The sequence below is a fragment of the Muntiacus reevesi genome, chromosome 14, assembly GCF_963930625.1.
Source record: "Muntiacus reevesi chromosome 14, mMunRee1.1, whole genome shotgun sequence".
Lineage (NCBI taxonomy): Eukaryota > Metazoa > Chordata > Mammalia > Artiodactyla > Cervidae > Muntiacus > Muntiacus reevesi.
Genome location: NC_089262.1, coordinates 60,365,392 through 60,392,514, shown reverse-complemented (window position 1 = coordinate 60,392,514; position 27,123 = coordinate 60,365,392). Strand labels below are relative to the sequence as shown.

Here is a 27,123-nt window from a genome sequence, read left to right as displayed (position 1 = left end):
CGCTGTCTGACCCCTCCCCCAGGAACAGGCAAAAAGAACCTGGATCAGAGGCAGCCAGACAACTACTGCAGATTCACTCCTACCTCAGGTTCAACTCTCTACAATTAAGTCCCCAGTCTCTACAATTAAGTCCCCATGCAGGGCAGCGTCAAAAGCACAAAGGAAAACAAGAGTCATGCTCTCAGCTTGCTCTCCTGCCCCACCAATGCCCAAAAAGGGTGCAGTTCACAGTCTTTGAATGAATCCTCTTCTCCCAAAAGACTATAAGCTCTAGGAAGACTGAATCCAATCAATTTAAGTCCAACACCTGCATCTCCGGGACCAAGCAGGGTACCTTCCATGTTACACGTGCTGAACAAGTGCTTCTCTCCTTGATTAGGATCCAATGGCCCAAAATAACTGATGAGACAGAGTAGATCATTAGGGACAAGGAAGGGAAAGTTGTTCACTTTTTAAAATTACTAATCCAAACACTTTCAATACTAGCATTATTTTGTCACAACTTCTGAACTGCCAGGTTGATGAGACAGATAGTGCCTTTCCCCTGGCTTCCCCCCGCTCCTCCAGCTCCGCAAGGCCCAAGCCACACTTTCCTCTCCAGTTATACACTGGAGTTTCACTAGCAACTTCACTTCCATGAATCACCTTAATGTTTTATCCTAGTGTGCATGTCTGATTCACAACTACTAGAGAATTACAATGGCAAAGGGAAAAAATTTGAAAATATCTGTGACACCTGCCACTCTCAACTCAGAGGTTGTCATGACACTCTGACCTTTGTTTCAGTATCTCCATGAGACCTTTTTCACTGAAGGAACTATAATTTTTTTTATTTATTAGGAATACTAGTAAGAACTATCACTTGGCCTTCCCAGTATAAATACAGACTAGAAGAAACAATGAGGCGCTTATCCACAGAAACAGCAGCATGAGCCCTGTTAGTCCATGAGCTCCAACACTCATGCCGATGCACCAACCCCAACGCTCAACCAGGTTCCCACCCTGCCCCAGGACCAGCAGTCACGGAGCGGATGTCAGGACAAGAGAAGACCTCAGACAACTCTGGAACATCATCTTTTATGATGTAATTTTTCTATTTCTACTCTGCATTCTTTCAGTAATAAATTAAAACATCTTTTTTAAAAAAAAAACACATACTGGGTTTTTTTATTTAAATTATTTGTAACACTTTTTTGAGCCACAAAAGTAATTAAGAAAACTTGAAAGGGACTAAGAAAAACAACCTATAAAACCACCATTAATGGCTTAGTCTCTTCGCACATACACATATATATTTGTAATTGTATATTTGTATTTGTGTGTGTATATAATGTGTGCATATATGTGTGTGTATATATATATGTGTGTGTGTGTGTATATATGTAACAGCTTTAAGGTATAATTCAATACCATACTACTCATCCATTTAAAGTATACAATTCAATGATTTTTAATATACTCAGAGGTGTGCAATCCTCACCACAACCAGTTTCAGAACATTTTCATCACTCCAACAAGAAACCCCAGATCCATTAACTCTCACTACTCAATTCTCCCCGGACACCAGCACTTCCACCCCAGCCCTCAGTAACCACTAACTACTTTCTGTCTTAACGGATGCCACTTTGGATATTTGACATAATGGAATTATACAATATGTGGTCTTTTGTAACTGGCTTCTTTCACAAAGCGTGTTGCCAAGGTCCATTCAAGTCATAATGTGTCAGCACCTCATCCCTTTTTACTACCAACTACTATCTATCTCCACTGTATAGAGAGATCACATTTTGGTGTATCCATTTCTCAGCTGATGGACTTTTTTGGACTGTTTCCACTTTTTGGGCAGTTATGAATAATGCCACTTTGAACATCTGTGTACAAGTTTAAGGAGATCTATGTTTTCATTTCTCTTGAGTATATATCTAGGAGTGTCATCGCTGGGTCATATGATAGTTCTATGTTTAATATGTTTTTATAATATATATATATATATTTACATCTCCAGTGAGTATTCTCTCCCACCCCCAGCCACATAAAATCTCAATCAGTCAAAAATTAAGTCATGGGGCTAAAAAAAAAAAGATATCCTCAGCCCCCAAATTTGGTTGCAAGTATCAACTAAGCAGAAGCTCTAAGTCACTGTATTTCAAATTGAGGTTAGGGCATAATTTTCCTGATTTACTCAACTGCTTGAATAAAATGAGGCAAAGTCATCTTTCAACAACATAAACAGGATTCAAATTTCTCTTAGGAATACTGTTATGTCCCTAAGACGTCACACTTGGATTATATTTCAATTCAGAAAAAGAGAAAAAAAAAAAAAAAGAACTCCAAAACTATACCTTCAACGAGCTTATTTCAACCATATCAGACTCCTCACTTAACATGCTTAGTAAATGCGTATCCTCCCCTACTCCTGCTAATCTGACCTAGCTAGAGCAGAGCGGGCAAAACTGGCTGTACCCAGATGAGTTCTGAGAAATCCAAGATTCTTCCCAGCTCAAACTAGGATTCTTTAATTCTATGATGAACTGGGGGAGGCAAGATAGTGAATTTTTATGTGTCTGAGAAAATACTAATACTATTGTAATAATACACAAAATGGACATTATATCAGCTTGGTATCTTATTCTAATCCTTGCACTTCTAATGATGAAAAAGATTCTTTTCCGGGGGCAGGGGGGGAAAGCAGACTGGCAAAGGCAGATACTGAAAGAAACAGAAGGCTGAGCTCTCTGTCAAATGAAAGAAACACAGATGACTTCCTGGGGTTGCGAAGTACATTCTCTGGGTATGATTGGTAATTGTCTTGTAAATGCCCAAGCGCCCGACTTCAAGGTAAACAATGCTGATCAAGCCCTTGGATGGACATTTCACAATGGGGTTAAGATAAGAGCTGTGTTCCCAGCTGAGTAATCACCCCTGCAGACCAGCCTTCATAAGGTCTATCCTAAAGCCCCAGCACCTCAGGCTCTAGCCATCCTGGTTAAAGGATCTGTATCTTGACAAGACACTGGAACCATATTCAACAGTTCTAAAAAGATACACAAAGCCACAGCATTTAAAACAAAAAATCTTGGAAAGGAAATTCTGCACGGATAAAACACCTCTTGGTTTTCCCAATAATATTTCACAGGAGAGGTTCAAATAAGGAGAATCGATCAAATGATTTGGCTCCTATGTGAAATATAAAAGAAAAAAGGTGGTACAAATGAATCTATCTACAAGATAGAAATATAGTTACAGATGTAGAAAACAGACTTCTGGCTATAGGGAGTAGAAGGGGAGGGATAAACTGGAAGACTGGGACTGACATATACATACTTCTGTATATAAAATAGATCATTAATAAGAACATACTGCATAGCACAGGGAACCCTACTCAATGCTCTGTAACGGCCTATATGGGAAAAGACTCTATGACCGGGTGGACGTATGTACATGCATAACTAACTCACTTGACTATCCACCTGAAACAAACACAACATTGTAAACCAACTATACTTTGATAAAACCTTTTTAGAAACAAGGAGACTCCACCACACAACACCCTCTTCCCACTGCACTCAGAGCACAGAGATGAGCTGCACCCCCGTCTAAAGGACGTTCAAGCGAAAAATCCACTCACCTGGTCACTGTGACACAAAGAGCCACGTCCTGATATCGCAACGCACGTGATCACCACTCCCCACCAAGTGCGCTGCAGCCGCACACGAGCTCACACGCATCTCGAGATGGCGTTGGCCAAGCATCTGGTTAGATACCGGTCAAGGTGCCCCGCCTGTATTTTCCCACTTGCACCTTATTTTGAAGGAAGTATGAAATGACACCCGCGCCCCATCTTCCACAAAAGGAAACACAGCGGAGTCACTTGCAGCCTGCTGAGCAGCCAGCTCACGGCAGAGCCGAGGTTTTGAGCAGAGGCTGCTCATTGCTGGCGTGTCATCAGACATGTCTCTGCGTGTGGGTCGCAACCCCTCCTCATAGCAGACAGGTCGGTCATGTGGAAGACAGCTCACTTCTAGGCAAGGCTTCCAGTTTTGCACTTTTCCACTGTACAAAAGCTGGAGAGGACTCTGGAGCAGCAGTCCGAAGTCTAAGCACATAAACGTTCTGTGACAAGGGTGCTGGGTGTCTACGGCATGACGGTAAGAACGTACCCACCTGAGTTCTGACTGCCGGGCAAGCCGCGTCACCTCATACGAGCTACGTGACCTCTCTCAGCTACTGCCTCCGTGTGTGCACAATGTGATGCCTGACTCCCAAAAATGGCCCTCTCCAGGGCCACGGAGAGGTGTGCTCTGCGAGTGTGCAAACTTGGCTCAGCTCCCAGCAGCACAGCCAGCACCTCGAGCAGTGCCTGTCCCTCCAGAGAGACGCGAGAGGAAGTCAGAGAAAGCGCACTCCTTGAGAGGAAGGTTTTTCCCTCTTTGTCTTGTTGGGGAACTGCTTCATCACCCGTAATGAGTGCCCGGCAGAGTGGAGCCCTCAACAGAGGCTTACTGAACAGTAAGTCAATGGGCGTGCAGGGTTCGTGTCTGCCTGCCTAGATCGGGTCTTGCATGTGGACCCCCGGCCCCTCTGCCTTCCGCATGAGACAGCGAGGGGGAAGCCCCTCTGAGCTGGCTGAAACTGCCACCTCGGCCCTGAAGGAGACAATTTCTCCCTCTCCCTTGGTGTCTGGCATCCAGGTTCCAAGCCCAACTCCCTATTTCCTTGTTAAAAAGAATGTGCAAGATAATCTGTGGTAAGAAGACAATGTAAAAGACCAGTCACATAAAATTCGAGACACACAATTACACAGGGCTTTTTAAAATGGCAAAATAATAGAAGAAAATGGATTCATATAGTGGTCAGTGGTATTGCGATGGTTGTGTTTTATGGCCCCATAGAATCTAGGCAGGTAAGAGCTTCCCAAATATCAAAAAGTACAGTGGGCTGTGTGAACTCAGCATTCAAGATGACCATGAGTAGTTCTAAAAATGCCTCCCAAGCCCCTTCTCGGTGTGAGAATTACATACTAAGAGATGGAGAGAATCCACATGACAGTGAAAAGAGAGGACATAATAAGCTTGAGAAGGGGCAGAAATCGGGAGAGATGAACAGCAACACTCCCAAAGCACCTTCCACAGATCATTTTCATAAGATGTTGAGAACGAAGGAAAGGGGATTCTCCCATTATCAAGTTAGAGAACTGCTGGGTTAAATAAGAAACACAGGTTTCTCGACTGCGAGACTTACTAGAACCCACAAAACATTAAATGTATCCTTGACTTGCAAAGTTGCAAAGAGTTGGACACAACTGAGCACCTGACACACATTTCCACCAGAGGGGTTTCATGTATGGCATCTCTACTTGTTTGGGCAAAGAATTCTTATTCTTCAGAGCATTTTCCAAGGTTGGTGTTCTGTACAACGCTCCTTAGGAACTACTAGAATAGGAGATCAAATAAGGACAAAGGTGGCAAGAGACAAAACAGAGTCAGTTGGTGGATCGATAGACACTAATAATTAGCTTATTCGTCCAAGCATAGTGAAAATGAGGTGACCTTTTGGCCATTTATTTCATTTGGAATAACATCTCATCATTCTGGGAGAACAATTACAATCATGAAATTATGGAAACATAATTGATTCAGAGACAGTAATAAAAACATTTATCACAGTAATAGGGAACAAGTATATTTCCAAATTAAAGCTATTATTGTCTTTTAATCAATGGTAGCTACAGATACACACTTAAAACATCCCCCTATACCCCAAGAGGAGTAGAAAAACATGATCTATTAAGACTCTTCTACGATATCTCAAAGGGAAAGTTTACTTTGGGGGCTTAAAGTGGTGGGGGGGAATCAAGCTCCTACACTCAAAAGGTTTTGTTCTTCCAGTTGAGTCGCCTGCAGGCTTTTGAATGAACAAAAACAAATTGGATGTTTTCATTTTAGCTAAATACTGCCCTCTGCCGAAATGTGTACACAGTTTCTAACATGTCTTCCAAGGGTATAAACATCCAAGCGTTGTCTATAAGGTCTATAAAACATACACATTAATTATTGGGCATTAGAGAACTTGTGTTTCTATCCAAATTCTTTTGCTTATTGATTGAGTGATTTCAGTCCAACTGGCAGCCAGGTATATTAATATGGCTGACCCTGGGGCCACCAAATTCAACTTGTCTAAAACTGAGTACTTATTTTGTCATGATCCTGCTTCTTAAGGCCTATCCTACTCAGCGACACACCAAGAATGGAAGAATCACCCTTCTCCCTCACCACTGACACCCACCTGACGTCCTACACCTTCAGGACAGTCCCCCTCCATCCCTCCATCTCCAATCTCCTCACACTGCTCTGGTGCAGACCCTCTTCCGCATTCTGTGTGGCAGCCCCCGGCCCCTCTTACTCATTCTCCACAGTCTCGAAGAGTGAGCTTCCTAAATAACAACCTGAACTATTGCTTAAAACAGATACCAGAGCTGTCAGGGTGGAATTCTGATTCCTTGCCTTGTGTACAAGCCTGCATTTCTCTCTCTCTCTCTCACACACACACACACACACACACACACACACACACACACACACACACACACACACACACACACACACACACACACACACACACACACACACACACACACACACACACACACACACACACACACACACACCCCTATACTCCAGGGCCAAAAAGTGACCTGCATTTTCCCCAATGCACTATCTGGTTCAGGACTCTGTACTGAGCATATTCCTATTGTCTAGAATTCCCTTCCCTCTATTAGATCACAGCATTGGGGTCACCTCCACCAAGAAGCTTTCCCTGGCTACTCCACCATCACACTGTACAAAGTTCTCTCAGTATTATTTGCCTATGACACCTGAAGCACTTATAATGTGCCAGGACAGCTTGTTTTTCCGTGCCAGTTCCAAATTGTCAACCCCATCTTCTACTATTCTTTTTTAAATAGTAAAAGTATAACTTCTTTAAATAGTAAAAATATAAAAGAGCAAAAACATCTTCTACTATTGTGATTATGTAACTATTACGTGATATCATTGTATCATGATTGGTCAACAGAAAATAACAGAATTCTATATCACTAAAACTACCATTTAATACAGAGACCTGTAATCACTTTTTAAATTCAGACACATAATAGAATTACCTTGGAATTTCTTGAAAAATACATATGCCTAAATATTGTTGTTTTTCTCCAAAACTCTAGATGTCTTTCTAATGAGCAGCCATGTTTAAAAACAACTAGACTATATGACGATCGCTTACTTTTATTTAGTTTGCTTCACTTTTCTATTTAATATTCAATGCTCCCATTTCATCATGTTTCCCAATTTCTCTTTTTGTTGTTGTTGTTGCTCTTTCTCAAGCCTTTATCAAAAGTAGTAGAAAAGCTTTTGTATACATATGTGTATACAGTATGTATAATATAATGTATATTTTAGGAAATTTATAAATTTTTGCCTAGCTAGAAAAATTATGACATTTTGATTCCTCTTGTTTGACTAAATAGGAACACTAGATTTCTAATTTATATTCACTCAAAACTTTGATATAGTTCCATGCATTTGGCATCTAGTATTACTGCTAAAAGTCTAGAAAATTTATTATCTTAGTGATTTTTAAAAAGTGTGAATAAGGCTTGAAACTTCTAATCCAATTCTGAGAATATGAAAAAGTACTACACTGAAAAAAAAAAAAAAACCCAGGAAGTTATCTGTATTTTATTAAGTAAAGTACAGATTTTATTCAAATTTCACAAAATTTTATGCTAGTGCCCGTTATTTGTTTTCATACATTATTCAAGACTCTATTTAACTGCATTAAGCAGCTTCAGCTGCATGCAACAAATTCTGATACACTCTTTTCATTTTTATTCTATTACAAATATTTTCTAATGTTCCCTGTTACGGCTTCTTAGATACACCCATCATTTAAAAGTGGACATTTAATTTCCAAATACATGGGATTTTCTTTAAAATATCTTTAATAATAATTTCTCTTTTGATACTAACGTCTCATTTAAATGCTTTCTCTGCAATCACTTTCTGTGTTTTTCTCATTCTAACTTTACTGAGTCTTTCAATGTCTAAGTCAAAGATCTCTCTTCGTAAATGTCACATTACACTTGAAAATATGTGGATTATTTACAGATATCTTTTGATGTTGATTTCCAACATAATTCCACAGTGATAAGAGAATAGACTCTATATTATTTCAATACCTCTAGACCATGAAATTTTTGCACCTTGTTTTATGTCCCTGGATATGTTCCAGTGTCTCTGAGTTTACAGTCTCCAGGAATTTGAATAGAATTTGTATCCTACTATTGCGTGAAAATTGTATACATCTTAATTATGTTGAATTGGTTCATAGTGCTTTTCAGGTCTGCTATATACTTCTACTTCTCTGTATAGTCATTCTATTAATTTTTGAGAGTTTGATATTGAAACTCCAACTAAAAATCTTAATTTATCTACTTAAAAAATAATTGTAATATATAACGGAACCATATGCAACCTTATTCTGTATGTTCCAAGTCTCCTGTAAATGGGTTATCATACTTTCATAACTTAAAAAAGATTTTTTTTAAACTGGACTTGTCACTAGGACTTGCCAACAGATCAGATCTACTTGTATGTGTTAAAGGGGAAAGAGCCTAACTTGAAGTAGAGATCACATGCCCTAATAAGGTGCCAAGTTGGAGAAAACAAGAAAGTATCATACTCCTACAAACAAGCTGGATGTTACATGCAAGTGTGCCGTCAACACGACTCCCCGTTATGACGTGGAACAGGATAGTGAGGATGTGTTTTTAAACACACACCTCTTGCTGTGGACACCCACCTCGAGCAGATTTGGACATTCAGCCTCTGAAGCATCATCAGCAATGTGAACCACTGTGCAGAACAACCTGGGCTGGGCGGAGCCGCCTGTACCCCGAAGACACTCAGCACCCCTCACCACTCACCTCTACACATCGGCGGAGCTCCCCACACCCCACGACAATCAGAACACCCTCACAAGCTCCATCCTGAGGACCCACTCGCCCAGCGCAGAGCAGAGGCTCCACAGTGGTGGAGTGAGCTGGAGAACAGGAGAGTGACGGAGGGCGGGAGGGAACAGACTGACCTCGGTAGTGAGGGGAACGCCCTCTGCGTGTCGGGAGAGGTCCCCGAGCACTGTGGGAGGAAACCAGTACATGCTGACTGAATAAAAAGTGAAAACACACAGTACCTTTGATCAGCGCTGCTGGAGGAACTCTGGGCCCTGCTGCCCCAGAGCACCCCACTCTTGCCTCCGAGTCCATCGGCTCCTGCTCTCCTTCTCCACACACTTCAACTCCCAGTTGACTAACGAATCCTGAGTACTTTCTGAGCTCCCCAGGTGGGGAAGGAGCATGCATACCTTCTTCAGTTTCTGCAGCAGTGGAGGGCATATCTGGTTTCTCCTCTGACGTGGTTTCTTGCTCTTCAAGAGCCTAAGAAAGGCAGGAAAAAAAAAATCAGTGAAAGCCGTTTGAAGCTTCAGATATGCAGCAAGAGATGCAGATCACAATCCAGGATCTGGGAGGTGAAACAGCCAGAGGCAAAGCAAGGGGAGGTGAGGGCAGATGGGGTGTCGGGGAACATGAAACAGCAGCCCGCATGACGCTAGAGATGGTGGAAGGAACCCGAGACGAGGGCCAAAACTGTCTCCGCCAGTGGTTCTCACTGCTTCCCCGGATCACAACACCAGAAGGTTCTCAGGAGCATGAGATATGAACCAAAAGAGGGACGGAGAAGAGCAAAGCCTGAAATCAGTAAGAGGAGCTGCTGTCTTACGCATCTGCCTGCCTAGACTCCCATCCACACCCTAAGACACGGGGCTCGGGGCCTGGAGAGCGGGGGGAGACTCTCATACAGAGAGGGCCGCTGATACAAGGAGGACCCAGGATGGGCGCAGGCAGCATCAGGCTCTGCCTGGCCGAGACGGGGTCCTGAGCCGTGGATAGAATCAGGTTACCCTTACAGCCCTCTGTGCTTCCTTTTCAGATGGATTCCACATAGTCAATGAAAATGTGAAGAGACAGAATTATGTGTTGATGTGTCAAAAACTATCCAAGCCTGCATCAGCACATGTTCCAAAACAAATACACGGGCGAACTGGGGCAGGCAACCCTCCAGCTGACAGAGACCCCTAAACCACCTCCCCACCCTCCGCCGCGGGCATGTTTTTCAGCTCAGTGCATCACGGGCTTGCTCATGACTATGTCAGAACATCCGGCGGCCAGAGCAAAAAGAACAGGAAAATATACATAATTGACCAAATCACAAAGAGGCAGGGAACAAGCAGTCCCCAGCCACCCAGCCTCTGTGGCTATTACCTGTCCCTAGCCTGACTCCCAGGACACACTACTCACTCTTTTAGGGCCCATGATGGAATGAAAGGATGGACCAGGGCAGGTATGTCTGAGGAAGAACCAAGGAGATGACAGGATGAGGGAAAGCATTAATTGCTAAATCGTGTCCTGCTGTTTACAACCCCATGGAATGTAGCCCGCCAGGCTCCTCTGTCCATAGGATTATCCAGGCATAAATACTGGAGTGAATAGCCATCCCCTTCTTCAGGGGACCCTTCCAACTGGACCCAGGACTCCTGCATTGCAGCCAGATTCCTTACCGTCTGGGCCACCGGGGAAACCTGACAGGATGAGTACCTTGGGTTGAAAGAGGACTGACCACACGGGTTCAAGGCCAAAGACAGCCACTGACTCCATGTGTTTACCTGGAGGTCATCCTTAACCTCCAAACCCTAGTCTCAAAGGCAACTGGCAAGTCTATGCAAAAATGACATCAGGCAATGCTGGTTTCTTATTACAAAATAAGGAAATACTTTTTTAAATGGGGTGTATTAAAACTTAATTTTTATTCTTGCGAGTAATTTTGGTTACAACTTCAGAACACTTACATTTCCCAGCCATCTTATACATTCATTTTAGCCAAGGTCTAAAACTAAATAATCAGCATTTGATTAACATTAAAAACTTTGTTATGTGGAAAGAACAAAAACATGATTAAAGATAGAGCTAATATTCTGCCTACTATTTAATTTCCTAACAACTACCTTCACACTTTGGATATTTAACACAAACCTGCCATTTTCAGTATTTAATATTTATTACAAATGATCAGTCTACCAGTGTCAGCTATAATATCACGTAATAACATGAATCTGTTACAACTCAGGACAAGGATTGCTTCTGAATGGGATGACCATCACCTGCACAGGTCTGTATCCTGTCGAGCGAGCTCAGGATTCTGCAGCAGGTTTTGTTGTCGTCGTGCTAGAAGGCTGCAGATAACTGAGTGATGCCTGAACCCAGACACGGAAGCTGCCTCGAGAACAAATGCGTCTCTCAAAGCAAAGTCACAGTCTATAGCTATTACATAAAAATAGACTTTTAGACGCCTAAGATTTAATAAATATTTCATTACACTACATATAATTTCACATGTTAACCTAAATTGTAAAACTTTAGTGGGGACAACCTATATGATGATCACTACCTGCTTACATTTACCTGGACTTGTCCAACTGACTATAAATGAGATGTTCCCACAACCTCCCCTTGTGTTCAATTGATTCACTAGAGCAGCTCACAGAACATAGAAACATTTTACTTACTAGCTTCCAGGTTTATTATAAGAGAAAATAACTTATAATTATATAAGAGAATACATGGTAACTCTAATATATAGCTATATATATAAGGGAATATAACTCAGGAATAACCAGACGGAAGAGATGTACAGGGCAGGGTCTGAGGAAAGGGCACGGGGCTTCCGTGCCACTCCAGGCAGGCCAGTCACCCAGCACTTCCAACCAGCTCCCCAACTGGAAAGGTCTCCGAATCCAGTCCTCTGGGGTTTTAATGAAGGCTTGCTTTATTAAGTAGCCATGCTAGATTAAATCTTTGTCCTTGGGTGATGAAACTCTATCTTCAGGTCCTTTCCCCTCCCTGGAGGTCAAGGAGGTAGGACTGAAAGCGGGTGGGTCTCATGGTAACTAGCCCCTATCCATGGTAACTAGCCCCTATCCATCCCTAAGTGCTTTCCTAAAGTCGCCATATTAACATAACAACAACAACAAAACACACATTTATCTGCTCAACATTTAGGAAATCCCAAAGGTCTGGAGAGCTATGAGCCAAGAACCATGGACTGAGACCAAATATATTTCTTACTGTAAGTTATGACATCACAATTTCCAGAAGAACCTCGGCCTCATTCCCTTCCCAGCATCCCTATGCACCACCCAACCAACAGGTCAGGGCAGGAAGGATTAAAAAAAGGGATGCTGATACTTGGAACACAAGGCCATCCCACTGCAATGGATTCTTCTTTTACCAAGTGTTTTCCATAAAGTGAAAATCTCTGATAAACTGGAAAGTAACCATCAGTTGGTCTTTGTTATAGCATAATCCACTACAGTCAGTTATTAAAGCATCTAGATTTACCCATCCTAAATCTCACAAAGTCATCAGTAAAAATGATCTCAAATAGGTTATGAGAAATTATGAATCTGACTTAAGAAGTTGGAGGTTTTTATAATGAAAGAAATGTTCAGAATTCTGGCTCTCCGCGGAGCACGCTCTCGCCTTGTAGGAGCTTGGCGGTCCTGCTGTGGTCTGAGTGTCCCCTCTGAGGACACACATATTGCTGAGCTCTGCCCCTATGAAGCTGCAGGGAGAGGCACTCACCCTGAGCAAGGCTGCTGGGCCAGGCCCAGCCTCAGTTCGTATAGAAAATCCACCCCTGGGGCCTGGGTGAGAAGCCATGGAAATAGCTGAGGGCTTCTGCATATTTAAAAGTACCCTTAAGCACAATGAGGAAATACCATAGGCCAGAAAATTATACACTAAACTCCTTGGAAGGAAAGTTATGACCAACCTAGACAGCATATTAAAAAGCAGAGACATTACTTTGTCAACAAAGGTCCATCTAGTCAAGGCTATGGTTTTTCCAGTAGTCATGTATGGCTATGAGAGTTGTACTATAAAGAAAGCTGAGTGCCAAAGAACTGATGCTTTTGAACTGTGGTGTTGGAGAAGACTCTTGAGAGTCCCTTGGACTGCAAGGAGATCCAGCCAGTCCATCCTAAATGAGATCAGTCCTGGGCGTTCATTGGAAGGTCTGATGTTGAAGCTGAAACTCCAATATTTTGGCCAACTGATGTGAAGAGCTGACTCATTGGAAAAGACCCTGATGCTGGGAAAGATTGAGGGCAGGAGAAGGGGACAACAGAGGATGAGATGGTTGGATGGCATCACGGACTCAATGGACATGAGCTGGAGTAAACTCTGGGAGTTGGTGATGGACAGGGAGACCTGGCGTGCTGGGGTTCATGGAGTCGCAAAGAGTCAGATACAACTGAGCAACTGAACTGAACTGAACCGAAACTCCCTAAACGCAGCAAACAAAGGTAGTTCATACTCTGAAGAGCATGTTTCATTTTTAATTGTTTTTTAAAAAAAAAAAAACCCTATACGGAGAAAGCAATAATCATTGCTATATAATATTTACGGTTAAATCTTTTGGGTGTTCCCGGTAGCTCAGCGGTAAAGAATCCGCCTGCCAGTGTAGGGTCCACAAGGGCCACAGGAGTGAGGGTTTGATCCCTGCATCGGGAAGATCGCCTGGAGGAGGAAATGGCAACCCACTCCAGTATGCTTGCCTGGAGAATCCCATGGACAGAGGAGCCTGGCAAGCTACAGACTGGGGTCAGACAAGTCAGATGCACCTGAGCATGAATTTAAAAAAAAAAAGAAACTCCTTAAACTCAACAAACAGAGGTAGTTTATACTCTGAAGAGCATGTTTCATTTTAATTGTTTAATAAAACCCTATATGGAGTAAGTTATAAGCTTTGTATATAATATTTATAGTTAAATCTTTCATTTAGTTATATAAAGCAAACATTTTACAAAAGTCAAAACTGATAACAGTTTTCTAAAACTGACTGTTTACTTTGTAAAGCCTAACCTGTCATGAAACTGGTGCTTTTTTTTTGGTGGTGCTTATTAATGGATGTGCTTGAGAAGACTGGGGGTTGGGAGGTTCCCAGAGGGTTTCACACATTCTGGTGAGTAAATCCTTTATACCTGTGAGCACTAGCAACTAAACTGACTGAAGCCCTTACACTCAAAAGAACATTCTGCTTAATAATAATTAAAATATATAAATCTGCTTTCTAATGTTTGAAATGTGACCCAAAAAATAATAATAATGAAGACAAAACATTTTAAACCTAAGGTGGGCATGCTATAATAACACTCAAAGCTGATGTTTGGGCAATGGTGGGAGGGGGAAAAATATCTTTGAAAAAGTACTAGTCTCAAGTGGCCAGGCCCCATTCAAGAAGAAGTTGTACACTGAAACAAAGGCTTAACTATATCTGAGTCTTAAGAAATCCCAGAAGAAGGTATTATTCATGTAAAATAACCCTAAAGGCAACTGCTTTAGATAAGAATGATAATATAATCAGTAAATTAATAGCAAATATCCAACTTTAGAATATTAAAATTCAACATCAGTGATGCTGGCTCAGGAAAAGTAAAGGGAACAATATTATACAAATGACTATTGCCAAAATATTATATAATAATCTTCATTCTACTGGTGTAACAGTTCCCAATTCCATGTCCCTCCAAGTCCCATTGGAAAAAAACAAAGTGCTGTCTCTCAAAAAAAAATACCGTTCCCCAGATAACTGGTTTGCTGTCTGAACTCTCAAAAAGCATGAGTTATTATCTTATACCACAATAAAGGGCACAAACCTTGATGAGACAGGCTCTATCCCAAAAGTATTTTCTGAAGAGTTTAATATCTGCCTCCAGCAAATGTTCGGCTGTGTGGTTAAGCGTCAGGGTCAGGGTTTCTGATGAGTGAATATACAGCAGAGAGGCATCTTCGCTGAGCTGCAGGCGGGAGAAACCTGGGGAACGTCTGCCCTGGAAGCTGAAGCACCAAAAGTCAAAACCCACAATCACAGTGCCCCTCATCAGCCCTGATATTATCACAAACCCACTGGCCGAACAATCCACAAAAGCTTCCTACTGAAAATAGGTACAGAAGAACATATAAACACATCCTAATAAAGCCATTTTTGTTTTTCCACCTAGAAGCTGCTCACATATATTATATACTTAAAAGAGTTACATAATTAATGCAACAGTACTGAGTTGTAAACATAGGGCTTTACCTCAATATTTCATTCTCCTTTTAATCTGAAAAGATGCCTCTGGCCTTAATGGCACCACATGTAGTAGAACAAATCAGCTGGCAGCTGACGGTTTATTAGGTGATTACAGTGGAAAACAGATATGATCTCTAGGGAGAATGGTGAGGTTTGGATGTTACAAACAAGATATTCATAACACACTGGTCCACTGCTGTAAATCATTTCCTCATGCAAATGAAAACGTGCGTAAATTTGATCATGTTGATTTCTTGAAATCACTCATAGACAAAGGAACAATATCCTCAAACTAAATTCTGAGTATCATTCTATTTTCTGTTGTGGCAGAGAACAACTGCACGTTCATTATTATTAGCTCTATGTAGGCTTCTCGGTTAGAGTCACAATAGTCTGGATGGTCTATGGGTCGATAAAGAGGGGTCAGGAGGGAGATGCTGGTGCTCCCAGGTAACAGCCCACCTCAGCGTGTTGCCACAGCACACAGGTGCTCCCAGGTCCTTCCGTTCACAGAACTAGCTCTATGCCTCTCTCCTCTCCTTCCATGACGTCACTTTGCCAATGAACATTTGCACATTTGCAAAATTATAGTATAGTTCCAACTACACCAATGTCTCCATCACATGGCACGACAGATCCATTAAGAACACTCTTACTCTAAGATTTGGAGCATCTCTCCACACTCTTGACATAATTACTGGCAAGGACTTTAGAATCTTCTAGAAAACAACTCCCCTTGCTAACAGCAAGCCACTGAAGTGAATAATTCAGCCTAAGCAATAAGAGTCTTGTAATTAATTTAGAAAATGGAAGCTCCATCACATAATCAGAATTTAGCTTACAGTCTACTCCTAATCCCATCATGAATGAATTTATTAGATGAGAAAACATTTTAGTTTTATTGACATATAGCTGATTTACAATGCTATGTTAGTTTCAGACATATAGCAAAGTGATCCAGTTATACATATATTCATTCTTTTTTAGATTCTTTTATAGGTTATCACAGAGTATATCTGTGCTATATAGTAGGTCCTCTTTGATCATCTCTTATATATAATAGTATGCATATGTTTACCCCAAGCTCTCACTCACCACAATGTTTCCCCTTTGATAACCATAAATTTGTTTTCAGTATCTGTAAATCTGTTTCTGCTTTGTAAGTAAGTTCATTTGTATCATTTAAAATTAGATTCCACATATGGATGATTGATATTTGTCTGATTCACTTCACTTAGGATGATGACCTCTAGATGCATCCATGTTGTGGCAAAAGGCATTATTTCATTCTTTTTTATGTTAGAGTAATATTCCATTGTGTGTGTGTGTGTGTGTGTGTACACACATTTATATACACACACATATATATGTATATATATACCCCATATGTTCTGTGTCCATTCTTCTGTCAGTGGATATGTATGTTGCTTCCATATCCTGACTACTGTAAACAGTGCTGCTATGAACACTCAGGTGCATATATCTTTTTAGTTTATGTTTTTCTCTGGATATATGCCCAGAAATAGAGTTGCGAGATCATACGGTAACTCTGTTTTTAGTTTTTTAAGGAACCTCCACACTGTTCTCCAGAGTAGTTGTACCAATTTACATTCCCACCAACAGCGCAGGAAGGTTCATTTTTCTCGACACCCTATCCAGCATTCATTGTTTGTGGACATTTGATAATGGCCGTTCTGACCAGTATGAAGTGATACCTCATTGTACTTTTTATTTGCATTTCTCTGATAATTACAGATGAGCATCTTTTCATGTGCTTTTGACAGCTGTATGTTTTCTTTGGAGAAATGTCTATTTAAATCTTCTGCCCATTTTTTGATCAGGTTGTTTGCTTTTATTGACACAGAGGATGTGTGAACTTTTAAAATACATATCATCTTCTGTCTGGGACACAATAGAAAGATACAAAGCTGCCAAACACAAAGAAGTGATGCACCAGGTCCTCAGTGTAACCCTAAACTATCCACAATGACAAGGTCAAGGAAGTGGTCCTGCCTTGCCCTTTTCAGGTAAAGAAAGTGTGGTCGTGGTAGAGCAAAGACAAGGGCAATTCCATTAGGATGGGCTCTTTCCTTAGCTGGTGTTCATTTGACCAAGTGAAAACAAAAATAGCAAGTTGTGACTTCAGCATCTACTCGGGTAGCCTACAACCATAAATTAATTACAATGAGTTCCATGGGCCAAATGAAAAGAACCAGCCCATGAAGACAAACCATGTAATAACACTGATAACATTTAATATTTATGTAAACTTTGCAATATTCATTGCTGCTTCCACATGCTAAGTCAAGGAAATCATTGTATAGCATTCCTCTAATCATAAGTAAATACTAATAATAATGACCAATCTGAACCATTCTAAGTAACAAACATTGAAAATGTTGGTATCATCCTCAAAACAGAGGACTTTACATTTGACAAATTATTTCACTTCCATTATTTCTAGATCCTACTAACCAGCCCATTGGCTACATAGTATCTTAGGGTTTGTTATTCATTGATTCAACAAAAACTTACTGTCTTTCAATGAATGTATATGCTGAACACAGCAGGTAAAACAGAAATAAGTTTCAGCCCCCAAATGATTTAGAATGGAGACATATATGAAATAAATGATGATTATATATAAAGTCATAAATTATGATATATATTATAAATTAATGATAATTATAGTCACAATGAACACTTTAATCATAACCATAAAAGATCAGAATATAGAAGGCCTCTCTGAAGAAGTGACACTTAAACTAATGAAAGATAAGACAGGGTTAGGTTAGTGTTTCCTAACATATTTTTTCTTACTGTAGCCACCTCCCCCACCATGGAGCCTTTTAAGAGACTTTTCCTGACTCCCTCTCCCCCATGAAACGTGAATACCAAATATAACTCTATATCTGTTTATATATGATGTGTACATCTATGCTTTATACATGGAAACTAATGGTAAACTATAAACCAAATGTTAGCTTGTGGCTTGGTTATCTTTAATTTTTCCATAATGCTTGGAAGATTTTATAGAAGTAGACCGAGAGAGAATCTATCAAGCAGCAAAACTCACTTTGTGATGTCTTCAACCAGCTTGGAGTGTCCACCATGTAAAGCTAAATCTAATGGTGTGGCACCCTCCTCGTTGGGCAAAGCCAGGGCCTGGACTCCCCCAGGGAGACACAGGAGGAGCTGGGAAAGCTTAGTGAGGCCCCATCTCACAGCCAGGTGCAGAAGAGACTCCCTAGGCAGGGAAACTGAAAAGAAAAGACATGCGGCATTATTAATAGTGCCTCCATTTAAAAAGTTTATCTTACATATTTTCTCCAAGAGATTGTCAGAGTAAGAACAGGAACAGTAAGCGTGGAAGAGCTCGCAGGAAGGATCAAAAACATCTGATCCAAACACCTCGTTTTGCAGACGTGGAAAGGTCAATGACTTGTGCTAGGCCAGGCAAGCATTGGAGCCAGCTTTGCTCATCACTGGTCCAACACTGTTCTACCCCCCATGGGGCATGTTCACCTTCCATTCATGTTCAGTGAAGCCATCTGGGGAAACAAGCGCTAGAAGAACACCATCTTTCGGAAACAGACATCATCAACTTCCTAAGGTGTTTGCTAAGGAGATGCCGACCCTGGCAGGACAGGCTAACGGGGCCATGAGTGTCAGGGAGGCTTCATTTCCACCTTTTGTCCTCAGAGGTACTCCTCCCCACTCAACAGCTGAGGCAGAAATGGAATCCAAGTCCATGGCCTCTCTCAGACATCACGGAGATACTTTTACCCATCTATTGGATTCTTGGGATTGTTTCAATGTTGCCAAAGCTACATATACCTCTGTGTGTGTGTGTGTCTGTGTGTGTGTACTCAGCTGTGCTCAGTCGTGTCCAGCTCTTTGTGACACCATGGACTGTAGCCCGCAGCGACTCTGTTCACCAGAACTTTCCTTAAAAAGCTTGACCTGTGCCTCTTCACGTGCCACTTGACATGGGGGATCTTGCCTGGTCTATGTCTGGGTTTTCACTGCTGGTGTTTGCCACTGTGTCTTATGGCTGTTTCCTGACTGTGTCCTCTTATAGGCTGAGGAGACCCTGGAAGCTTTTATTGCTAACACTTAGCATAGTATATGGGCTTCCAAGGTGGCCCAGTTCAGTTCAGTTCAGTTCAGTCATTCAGTCGTGTCTGACTCTTTGAGACCCCATGGACTGCAGCACGCCAGGCCTCCTTGTCCATCACCAACTCCTGCAATTTACTCAAACTCATGTCCACTGAGTCCGTGCTGCCATCCAACCATCTCATCCTCTGTTATCCCCTTCTCCTCCCGCCTTCAAACTTTCCCAGCATCAGGGTCTCTTCAAATGAGTCAGTTCTTCACATGAGGGGGCCAAAGTATTGGAGTTTCAGCTTCAGCATCAGTCCTTCCAATGAACACCTAGGACTGATCTCCTTTAGGATGGACTAGTTGGATCTCCTTGCAGTTCAAGGGACTCTCAAGAGTCTTCTCCAACACCACAATTCAAAAGCATCAATTCTTCAGCACTCAGCTTTCTTTAGAGTCCAATTCTCTCATCCATACATGACTACTGGAAAAGCCATAGCCTTGATTAGACAGACTTTTGTTGGCAAAGTAATGCCTCTGCTTTTTAATATGCTGTCTAGGTTGGTCATAACTTTTCTTCCAAGGAGTAAGCATCTTTTAATAAGTTCATGGCTGCAGTCACCATCTGCACTGATTTTGGAGCCCCCAAAAATAAAGTTTCTCACTGTTTCCCCATCTATTTGCAATGAAGTGATGGGATGGGATGCCATGATCTTAGTTTCCTGAATGTTGAGCTTTAAGCCAACTTTTTCACTCTCCTCTTTCACTTTCATCAAGAGGCTCTTTAGTTCTTCTTTGCTTTCTGCCATAAGGGCAGTAATGCTTTTAAGTAATGCTCAAAATTCTCCAAGCCAGGCTTCAGCAATACATGAACTGTGAACTTCCAGATGTTCAAGCTGGTTTTAGAAAAGGCAGAGGAACCAGAGGTCAAATTGCCAACATCCGTTGGATCATCAAAAAAGCAAAAGAGATCCAGAAAAACATCTATTTCTGCTTTATTGACTATACCAAAGCCTTTGACTATGTGGATCACAACAAACTGTGGAAAATTCTGAAAGAGATGGGAATACCAGACCACCTGCCCTGCCTCTTGAGAAATCTATATGCAGGTCAGTAAGCAACAGTTAGAACTGGACATGAAACAACAGACTGGTTCCAAATAGGGAAAGGAGTACATCAAGGCTGTATATTGTCACCCTCCTCATTTAACTTATATGCAGAGTACATCCTGAGAAATGCTGGGCTGGATGAAGCACAAGCTGGAATCAAGATTGCTGGGAGAAATATCAATAACCTCAGATATGCAGATGATATCACCCTTATGACAGAAAGCGAAGAAGAACTAAAGAGCCTCCAAGTTGGCTCAGTGGTTAAAAAAAAAAAAAAAGAAAGAAAAAGAAAAAAATCCTCCGGCAATCCAGGAGACCGGGGTTCAGTCCCTGGGGCAGGAAGATCCCCTGTAGAAGGAAATGGCAATCCACTCCAGTATTCTTGCCTGAAAAATCTCAAGGAGAGAGGAGCCTGCTGAAGTCATTCAGTATTTATTGAGTTGAATGACAAGTGACTATTAAAAATCTCAATCATTTGTGTATGTTTAATTCATCTAATTTGTATAGAGTTTGTACACCGTATTTCTACTATGACTCAGTACCTGGAACACAGCTGTCTCATGATAAACATTACACTGGAAGCATGTAAAAGAATATACTTGTTTATATTTAGAAAAGCTAAGCCTATAACTCCATAGACATCAAGACACACCTTAAAACATACGCAGTCTTAACAACTGAACACGAAAATGCTAACACTTAAGATCTGTCGGAATAAGTTTGAAGTAAGGATCTGAGTTGCACATACCCTCCAGTTAAGTAATATTACTGACTGTTTGTAATCGGAAAGAGATCCAGAGGATGCTGCCTCACCCTGGAGGGGAAAGTGCCAGAGGATAGGACCTGATCTGTCTTTAATGCTAGCACAGTCCTGGCGAGTTATATGCTCTATAAACATTTGCTTGTTGAATGAATAAATGACCAATGGCTCTTTCCCTGATGAGTACCCATGAGAGTCAGCTTTTAATACACAGCTACACATGCTCTTTGAAGCATCTATCATTCTTAGTTCTTCCTTTGATATCACTACCTCTTGACTAAAATCTATGAAGCCAAACTACATACTCCCACACAGCTGGGACACTGAACACAAAATATACCGATTTCTCCACCCAGCTTACTGTCTACACCGACTTGATTTTGCTTCTCCATTGTCTTCATTAGCATAACTTCACTAGTCCTGGAAGACTCTGGCCTAGGAAAAGATTGAATATTCATCATAAGACCTTCCTTCAAGGCATATCAATGCTTGATTAGAAAGCATTGACAGTTTAAGCCCTAAAACCAATATTTAACCACTATACCATGATCTTGATCTAATCCTAATCAAACTCCCTTCCCTGCCACCACCCCCACCCCCCGCCATCACGCCTCCTCTGCATTTGAAAACCCTCATTAAAACAAACTTTCAGTTCTCAATAAATTCCAACCATGTCTTCCCTCTTCAAGACGATGCTAAGGCCCACTGGAGGTGGGGTTCTCCCTCCTCAGGCCGGAAATCCAGCCTGGTCTTACCAGCAGCCTGTGCTGTCGCAGCCAGCATCCAACAAGACTCTAATTTGAAACAATCAGAAAGGAATACTCCATTGCACATGGGTCCAAAAGAAAACGGTTTAGCTTCCATTTTTCTTTGGTTTACACTATTTCTACATGTAGATCAATGAGCATAAAGCCTTATAGTTCAAATTTGCAAATGTCACAGACTTCACCGTACATGTGCTCCATCTTCCGTCTCTGTAACACAGCACAGAGCCTCCCTCCCACTCCAAGTGAAATGAGATCCGAAACATCCGAAAACAGACAAAGCAGTGCGCCCCCGCCAGACAAGCTTCATATACCTGCTATCTTTCCAAGACTACCAAAGAACTTATCTTTATTTTATCATTTAACTTTTTGACTTTTAAACCCACTTAATTAGAAAGTAAGCTATCTTACTCTTAACTGATTCCCAACAAGGCACGTTTGGTAACATTGACACTTTTTTCCCTTCTTAAATAATAATCAGCAAGAGACTTGTTAGGATCAGGTGACAACACACACACATAAATACACCCACACAAGTACACTGCCCAGGGAGCCAGTCAGCACGCAGCTACAGCCAGCCACACTCGGATGGGGTGGCTCCGTCACAGATCTCAGTCTGAACCTGGTGAGAAATGCCCATGCTTATATAGGATGCAATTTTTTTCCAAGAAAACTATGACCAAAAGGGAACATTTAAAATTTTCATGCTCCCTTTTAAAACCATAGCACTGATGAAGGCAGTGTGGTGTCAACCATTTAAGTGGTACTCCCTGTGGTGCCTGGAGCAAGGTCCTAAAATACCCTCAAACTCGCTGTGGTTCGCTGTATCCACCCTGACTGAGGTGTGAGTGTGGAGAGAACCTGCGTCCTCCACCAGCGGAATCCGCCAGGCCTGTCCGCTAAACCAGCACCCTGTTCTCTCCTTTCCAGCTCCATCTGTTACCAACCAGAGCTCCTGGCCTCCCCCAGTCAATAGAAATTGACTAAAAGGCAGACAAGAAATTCAGGCAAGGCTTTCCTGGGGCCCCTGATGCAGCAGAAGGGAGCCAGAATAAACAACAGGTTCCCTTGCCTGCTCCTTCCCTGAGCGGAGTAGCGCTTGCTCCTTACACGGGGTGAGGGTGGGGATGAGTTCAGAGGATGGCTGATGGGTGGCTTAGGTGGTCTGCCCCCCCTCAGGTGGCGCTGCGTGCAGGAGGCAGGCACAGTATTCTGCTTTTGCTCCAGGCTCTTCAACACTGGCAGTTGGGTTTTTCGGTCTCTGTGTATCTTTTGTCCAGAAACCGTCCCAAATACGCACCCACCCAGTTACTTTTAGTCCCAGACAGCTTCTTTGCATACTGTTGCTCGAGGAGAGGTGTGTCCAGGTATAAGCATTGCAGCAAAGGGTCCCAGGATGTCTCGCACCCGCACACCGTGCTCATGGGCAAGGACAGCAGACCTGGGGGGCTGAGCACTCACTGTAGCCACTCTCTCTCTCTGAATCCACCTGCCTCCTGGGAAAATGGGAAGGCAGGGGGAGAGAAGAGCTTCTGATGTTTGAAGGAAACAAAAAGCTGCCCAAAATGTGTTAAGAACAAGCTTTCACACTCAATATAGGTATTCAAAGCCCAGAATCAAGTAAAGAGCTTGAAACAGGAAACATCATGACATATATAAATAATTCTGCTTGTTACAGAGCTTCAGATACTTAACAGGAGTCAGGAAAACAAGCTGTGGAAAGGGGTTCTGCAATTTGGTAGACATGGAAGAGTTTAATTAAAATGAAGGTTTTGTTTTTTTTTAACCTGATAAATTTGTCTTTTCCTGCTTAGTTGGTGCCCAGAGTTATCTGAACTAATATAACTAAAACAGAATTACTAATAATTGCTCTAATGGAAAACATTAAAAGGTATGACCTGTAACATCCCGGAAGCAAGATCACTCAGGCACAAAAAGGAACAGCAGGCTGCGACATTCAATCAACAGCCCCATCGCGGCATAAAGTGGGGCACCTCTGCCCCAGACAAGGCGAGAAGCACGAGGCCACCCTTCCCTCTCTGCCACATCTCAGTTTCTCTTCCTGGCAAATGAGCCTGTCACAGCAAAGACCCAAGGTCCTAGAAAGAGTCATCCTTGCCCTGGCTTTTGGGGATCAGGGATCTATGAAATATAGCACAGATTACAGATAACAGATCATACACCAGAGCACCTGAGGCACAAGAGCACAGGTGACCAGTCTGCCTGTTACTAAAGGGGGGTGCTTTTGTAGACTGTTCACTCCAAACTCGGGGCCATGATCACACCTACACGAGGGCTGACTATGCTTCTAAGGTAGCAGGAAATTCAGGTTGGAAGAATGAAAAATAAACTATCATGCCCTTAGGAACTCACGTGCACTGCTAGAGGAAATGTGAATTGGCACACCCACTTTGGAAAACACAGTGGCATAATCTAATAAATTTGAAGACACGAATATTACATGGCTAAGCGATTCCACTTCTGTGTTTAAACCCCAGTGGGGACTGTGCTTTGTATGCACCAGGAAGCATGCATAAAAATGTAAATGATCAAAAATAGAAGTGATCGTAATGTCCATCCATAATAGGATAAGTTACAGTGTGAAAGTGAAGTCGCTCAGTCATGTCTGACTCTTTGCGACCCCATGGACTGTAGCCTACCAAGTTCCTCCGTCCATGGGATTTTCCAGGCAAGAACACTGGAGTGGGTTGCCATTTCCTTCTCCAGGAGATCTTCCCAACCTAGGGATTGAACCCAGGTCTCCCGCATTGTAGGCAGGCGCTTTACCGTCTGAGCCACCAGGAAAGTTACAGTATAATAAAACACTAATATTCTAACAATAAAAATGAATTGCACACTAATAGAGAAGAAACTAAGAAATATAATGCTGAGGGAGGAAGTCACAAAAGAATATACAGAATAAGTTTTAATTAATATGAACTTTTTAAAAAAGTGAAAACTAAACCATATTATATATGAATACATGGGTGGTAAAACTATGAGAAAAAATAAGATAACGGTTACTCTAATAACACCTCTGAGGGTAAAGAGATGAATGTGGCTAGGAAGGAAGGAGGGGCACTGGTATTACTGGGGTTCAGTGATGTCTGTAGGTCTCCTCCTCTCTCTCCCCATTCACCCCACAGAGCTGTGTTCAAGGCCTTCCTCAGAACAATTAAAGTTCTGGGGTGGGGCTCAAGCATCCATCTCTTCTAAAGATTCCAAAGGGATCCTACAACCATTCAAAGCCAGGGTTGAGATCTGCTACTTTAAATAAATATCTGGTAAACAAAATCCAGATCTATGCCTCCTGTTTATACCACTGTCTTCCCGATCATCTCTGGGAAGGAAATTCAAAAAAGAGGGGATATTTGTATACATACAGCTGATTCGCTTTGCTGTACAACAGAAAATAACATAACATTGTAAAGCAACTATATCGCAATTAAAAAAAATTTTTAAGAGCTCATTAACTAAAAAATTTTACCAATGAATGAGACCAAAAAAATACTTCTGACTTTTACAAGCTATTTTTAACCTACATCACTTGCTGCTACACCAAGATAGAGCCTTAAACATTAAGCAAAATATTAAACCTGTGGTGGGGACAATAATCTAGGAGCAAATAAAATTTTTGAACAAGTCCTTCTATTGTGTAGGGTTCAGAAGTCCTTCTCTTTTCTGATTTTCTGCCCAAAATCAGAAGGCGCCCGAACAGGGACTTGAACCCTGGACCCGCAGATTAAAAGTCTGATGCTCTACCGACTGAGCTATCTGGGCTCTCTTTTCTAGAGTTTACCAATGTTTCACAACTCCTGAGTAGAGTCACTAAAATGTATTCAACCCTATAAACTTATGAACAAAAAATATTTTTTAATTCACATAAATCCTATCAATTAAAATAAGTTCTACTCTGGTTTCCAAAGCCACATATGTATTCACAGAGGTTTCAATTTGTGCATTTAAGTCACTGAGCAGACAAACATTGAATCAAATGACTACCATACACCAGGACCCATGGACACAAAGCAGAAGCATATGGCCAGCCCATTTTAGTTTGCAATAAAATAAATATCTCGCCCATGAAATCCTATCTGGTAACTACAGTTCTAGGAAAGTGTGAACAGAAATAAGTAAACTATTTGACCTACAAGGTTAATTATAGGTTAATCAATCAGCATCATGTATCACGATTTGAAAATTTATAGATGTTTGTAAAATGAGCAGAAAAAGAATAAAAAACTATTAGCAAAAATTATATGGAGAATGGGGAAGGGTATTTGGCATGAGCACCACACACAATCTCTGATATTTTTCAGGACTCTCAATGAGAAAGGGAGGAGAGATTGCATCTTATGGCATCTTTCATTTGGTTAGTCTAATAAGGGCTTTGGTGTGTGTATAAACAAATCCACCCTCCACACAGAAGACTGGAGCTTAGTGAGTCTAGGATAGGAACTGCAAATATAAGCACACTCATGGGAAAGGTATGGAAACACGACGTCCCATGGAGCACAATACCAACATGGCAGGCATGGTGGAATCACAAAGCCAAAAGGTAGAGGAGGACTAAAAAAGCATAATGGCAGGTTTTAGCTTCCTAAAACACCTGCTCTGCATCAGACACATTTGAGATACTCAGATCATAACAACCCCTGGCTGAAAATCTGGGTAAACACCAACCACATACACAATCATTCCAGAAAGTTCACATTTTGATAAACAGTCCTGGAATGCACTTCATGGACTTTGTATCTCATAGAGGTTGACTATATTTACGTTGTAGAACTAGTACTAAATCAGCTGAAATACTAAAACATCCTTTTTAGAACTTAAAAATGGCAATCCAATTTCTGACTTTCACAATCTGGGGACATCCCCAGGCTGAGTTGTACAATATGGGCATAGACACAAGATATGAAGACTTCAGACACAACACTGTCTAGTGCAAAGGGATCAGATTAAAGAGTTGAAAGACCCAGAGCTGAACACCTACAGTGATGCAGCTCAGAAAAGACCACTGAATTCTCAAACTTTAAGTTGCTTCATCTGCCCAGCCTAGTATCCAAGATGGTCAGGGGGCTGTAGCGAAAATAATATATGAGACAGGGTTCTCTAGAACTAAGAAAGCCTATATTGGG

The 27,123-nt window shown here is 41.7% G+C and overlaps 1 protein-coding gene and 1 non-coding gene across 8 annotated transcripts in view; both read right to left on the bottom strand.

Annotated features, from left to right (window-relative positions):
- ARHGEF28 (Rho guanine nucleotide exchange factor 28) overlaps window positions 1–27,123 on the bottom strand; it is a 320,275-nt gene that overhangs the window by 149,841 nt on the left and 143,311 nt on the right. For 5 of the 7 annotated variants that reach the window (XM_065905708.1, XM_065905711.1, XM_065905707.1 and 2 more), the window contains 3 exons: window positions 18,325–18,508; window positions 14,830–15,010; window positions 9,421–9,493 (listed from right to left, as the gene is read on the bottom strand). In XM_065905708.1, the coding sequence (XP_065761780.1) occupies window positions 9,421–9,493; window positions 14,830–15,010; window positions 18,325–18,508 (438 nt within the window). The other 2 variants (XM_065905712.1, XM_065905715.1) reach the window with 1 other exon arrangement.
- Window positions 25,690–25,762, bottom strand: TRNAK-UUU (transfer RNA lysine (anticodon UUU)). The gene has a single exon. It is a non-coding gene; the product is annotated as a tRNA-Lys (tRNA).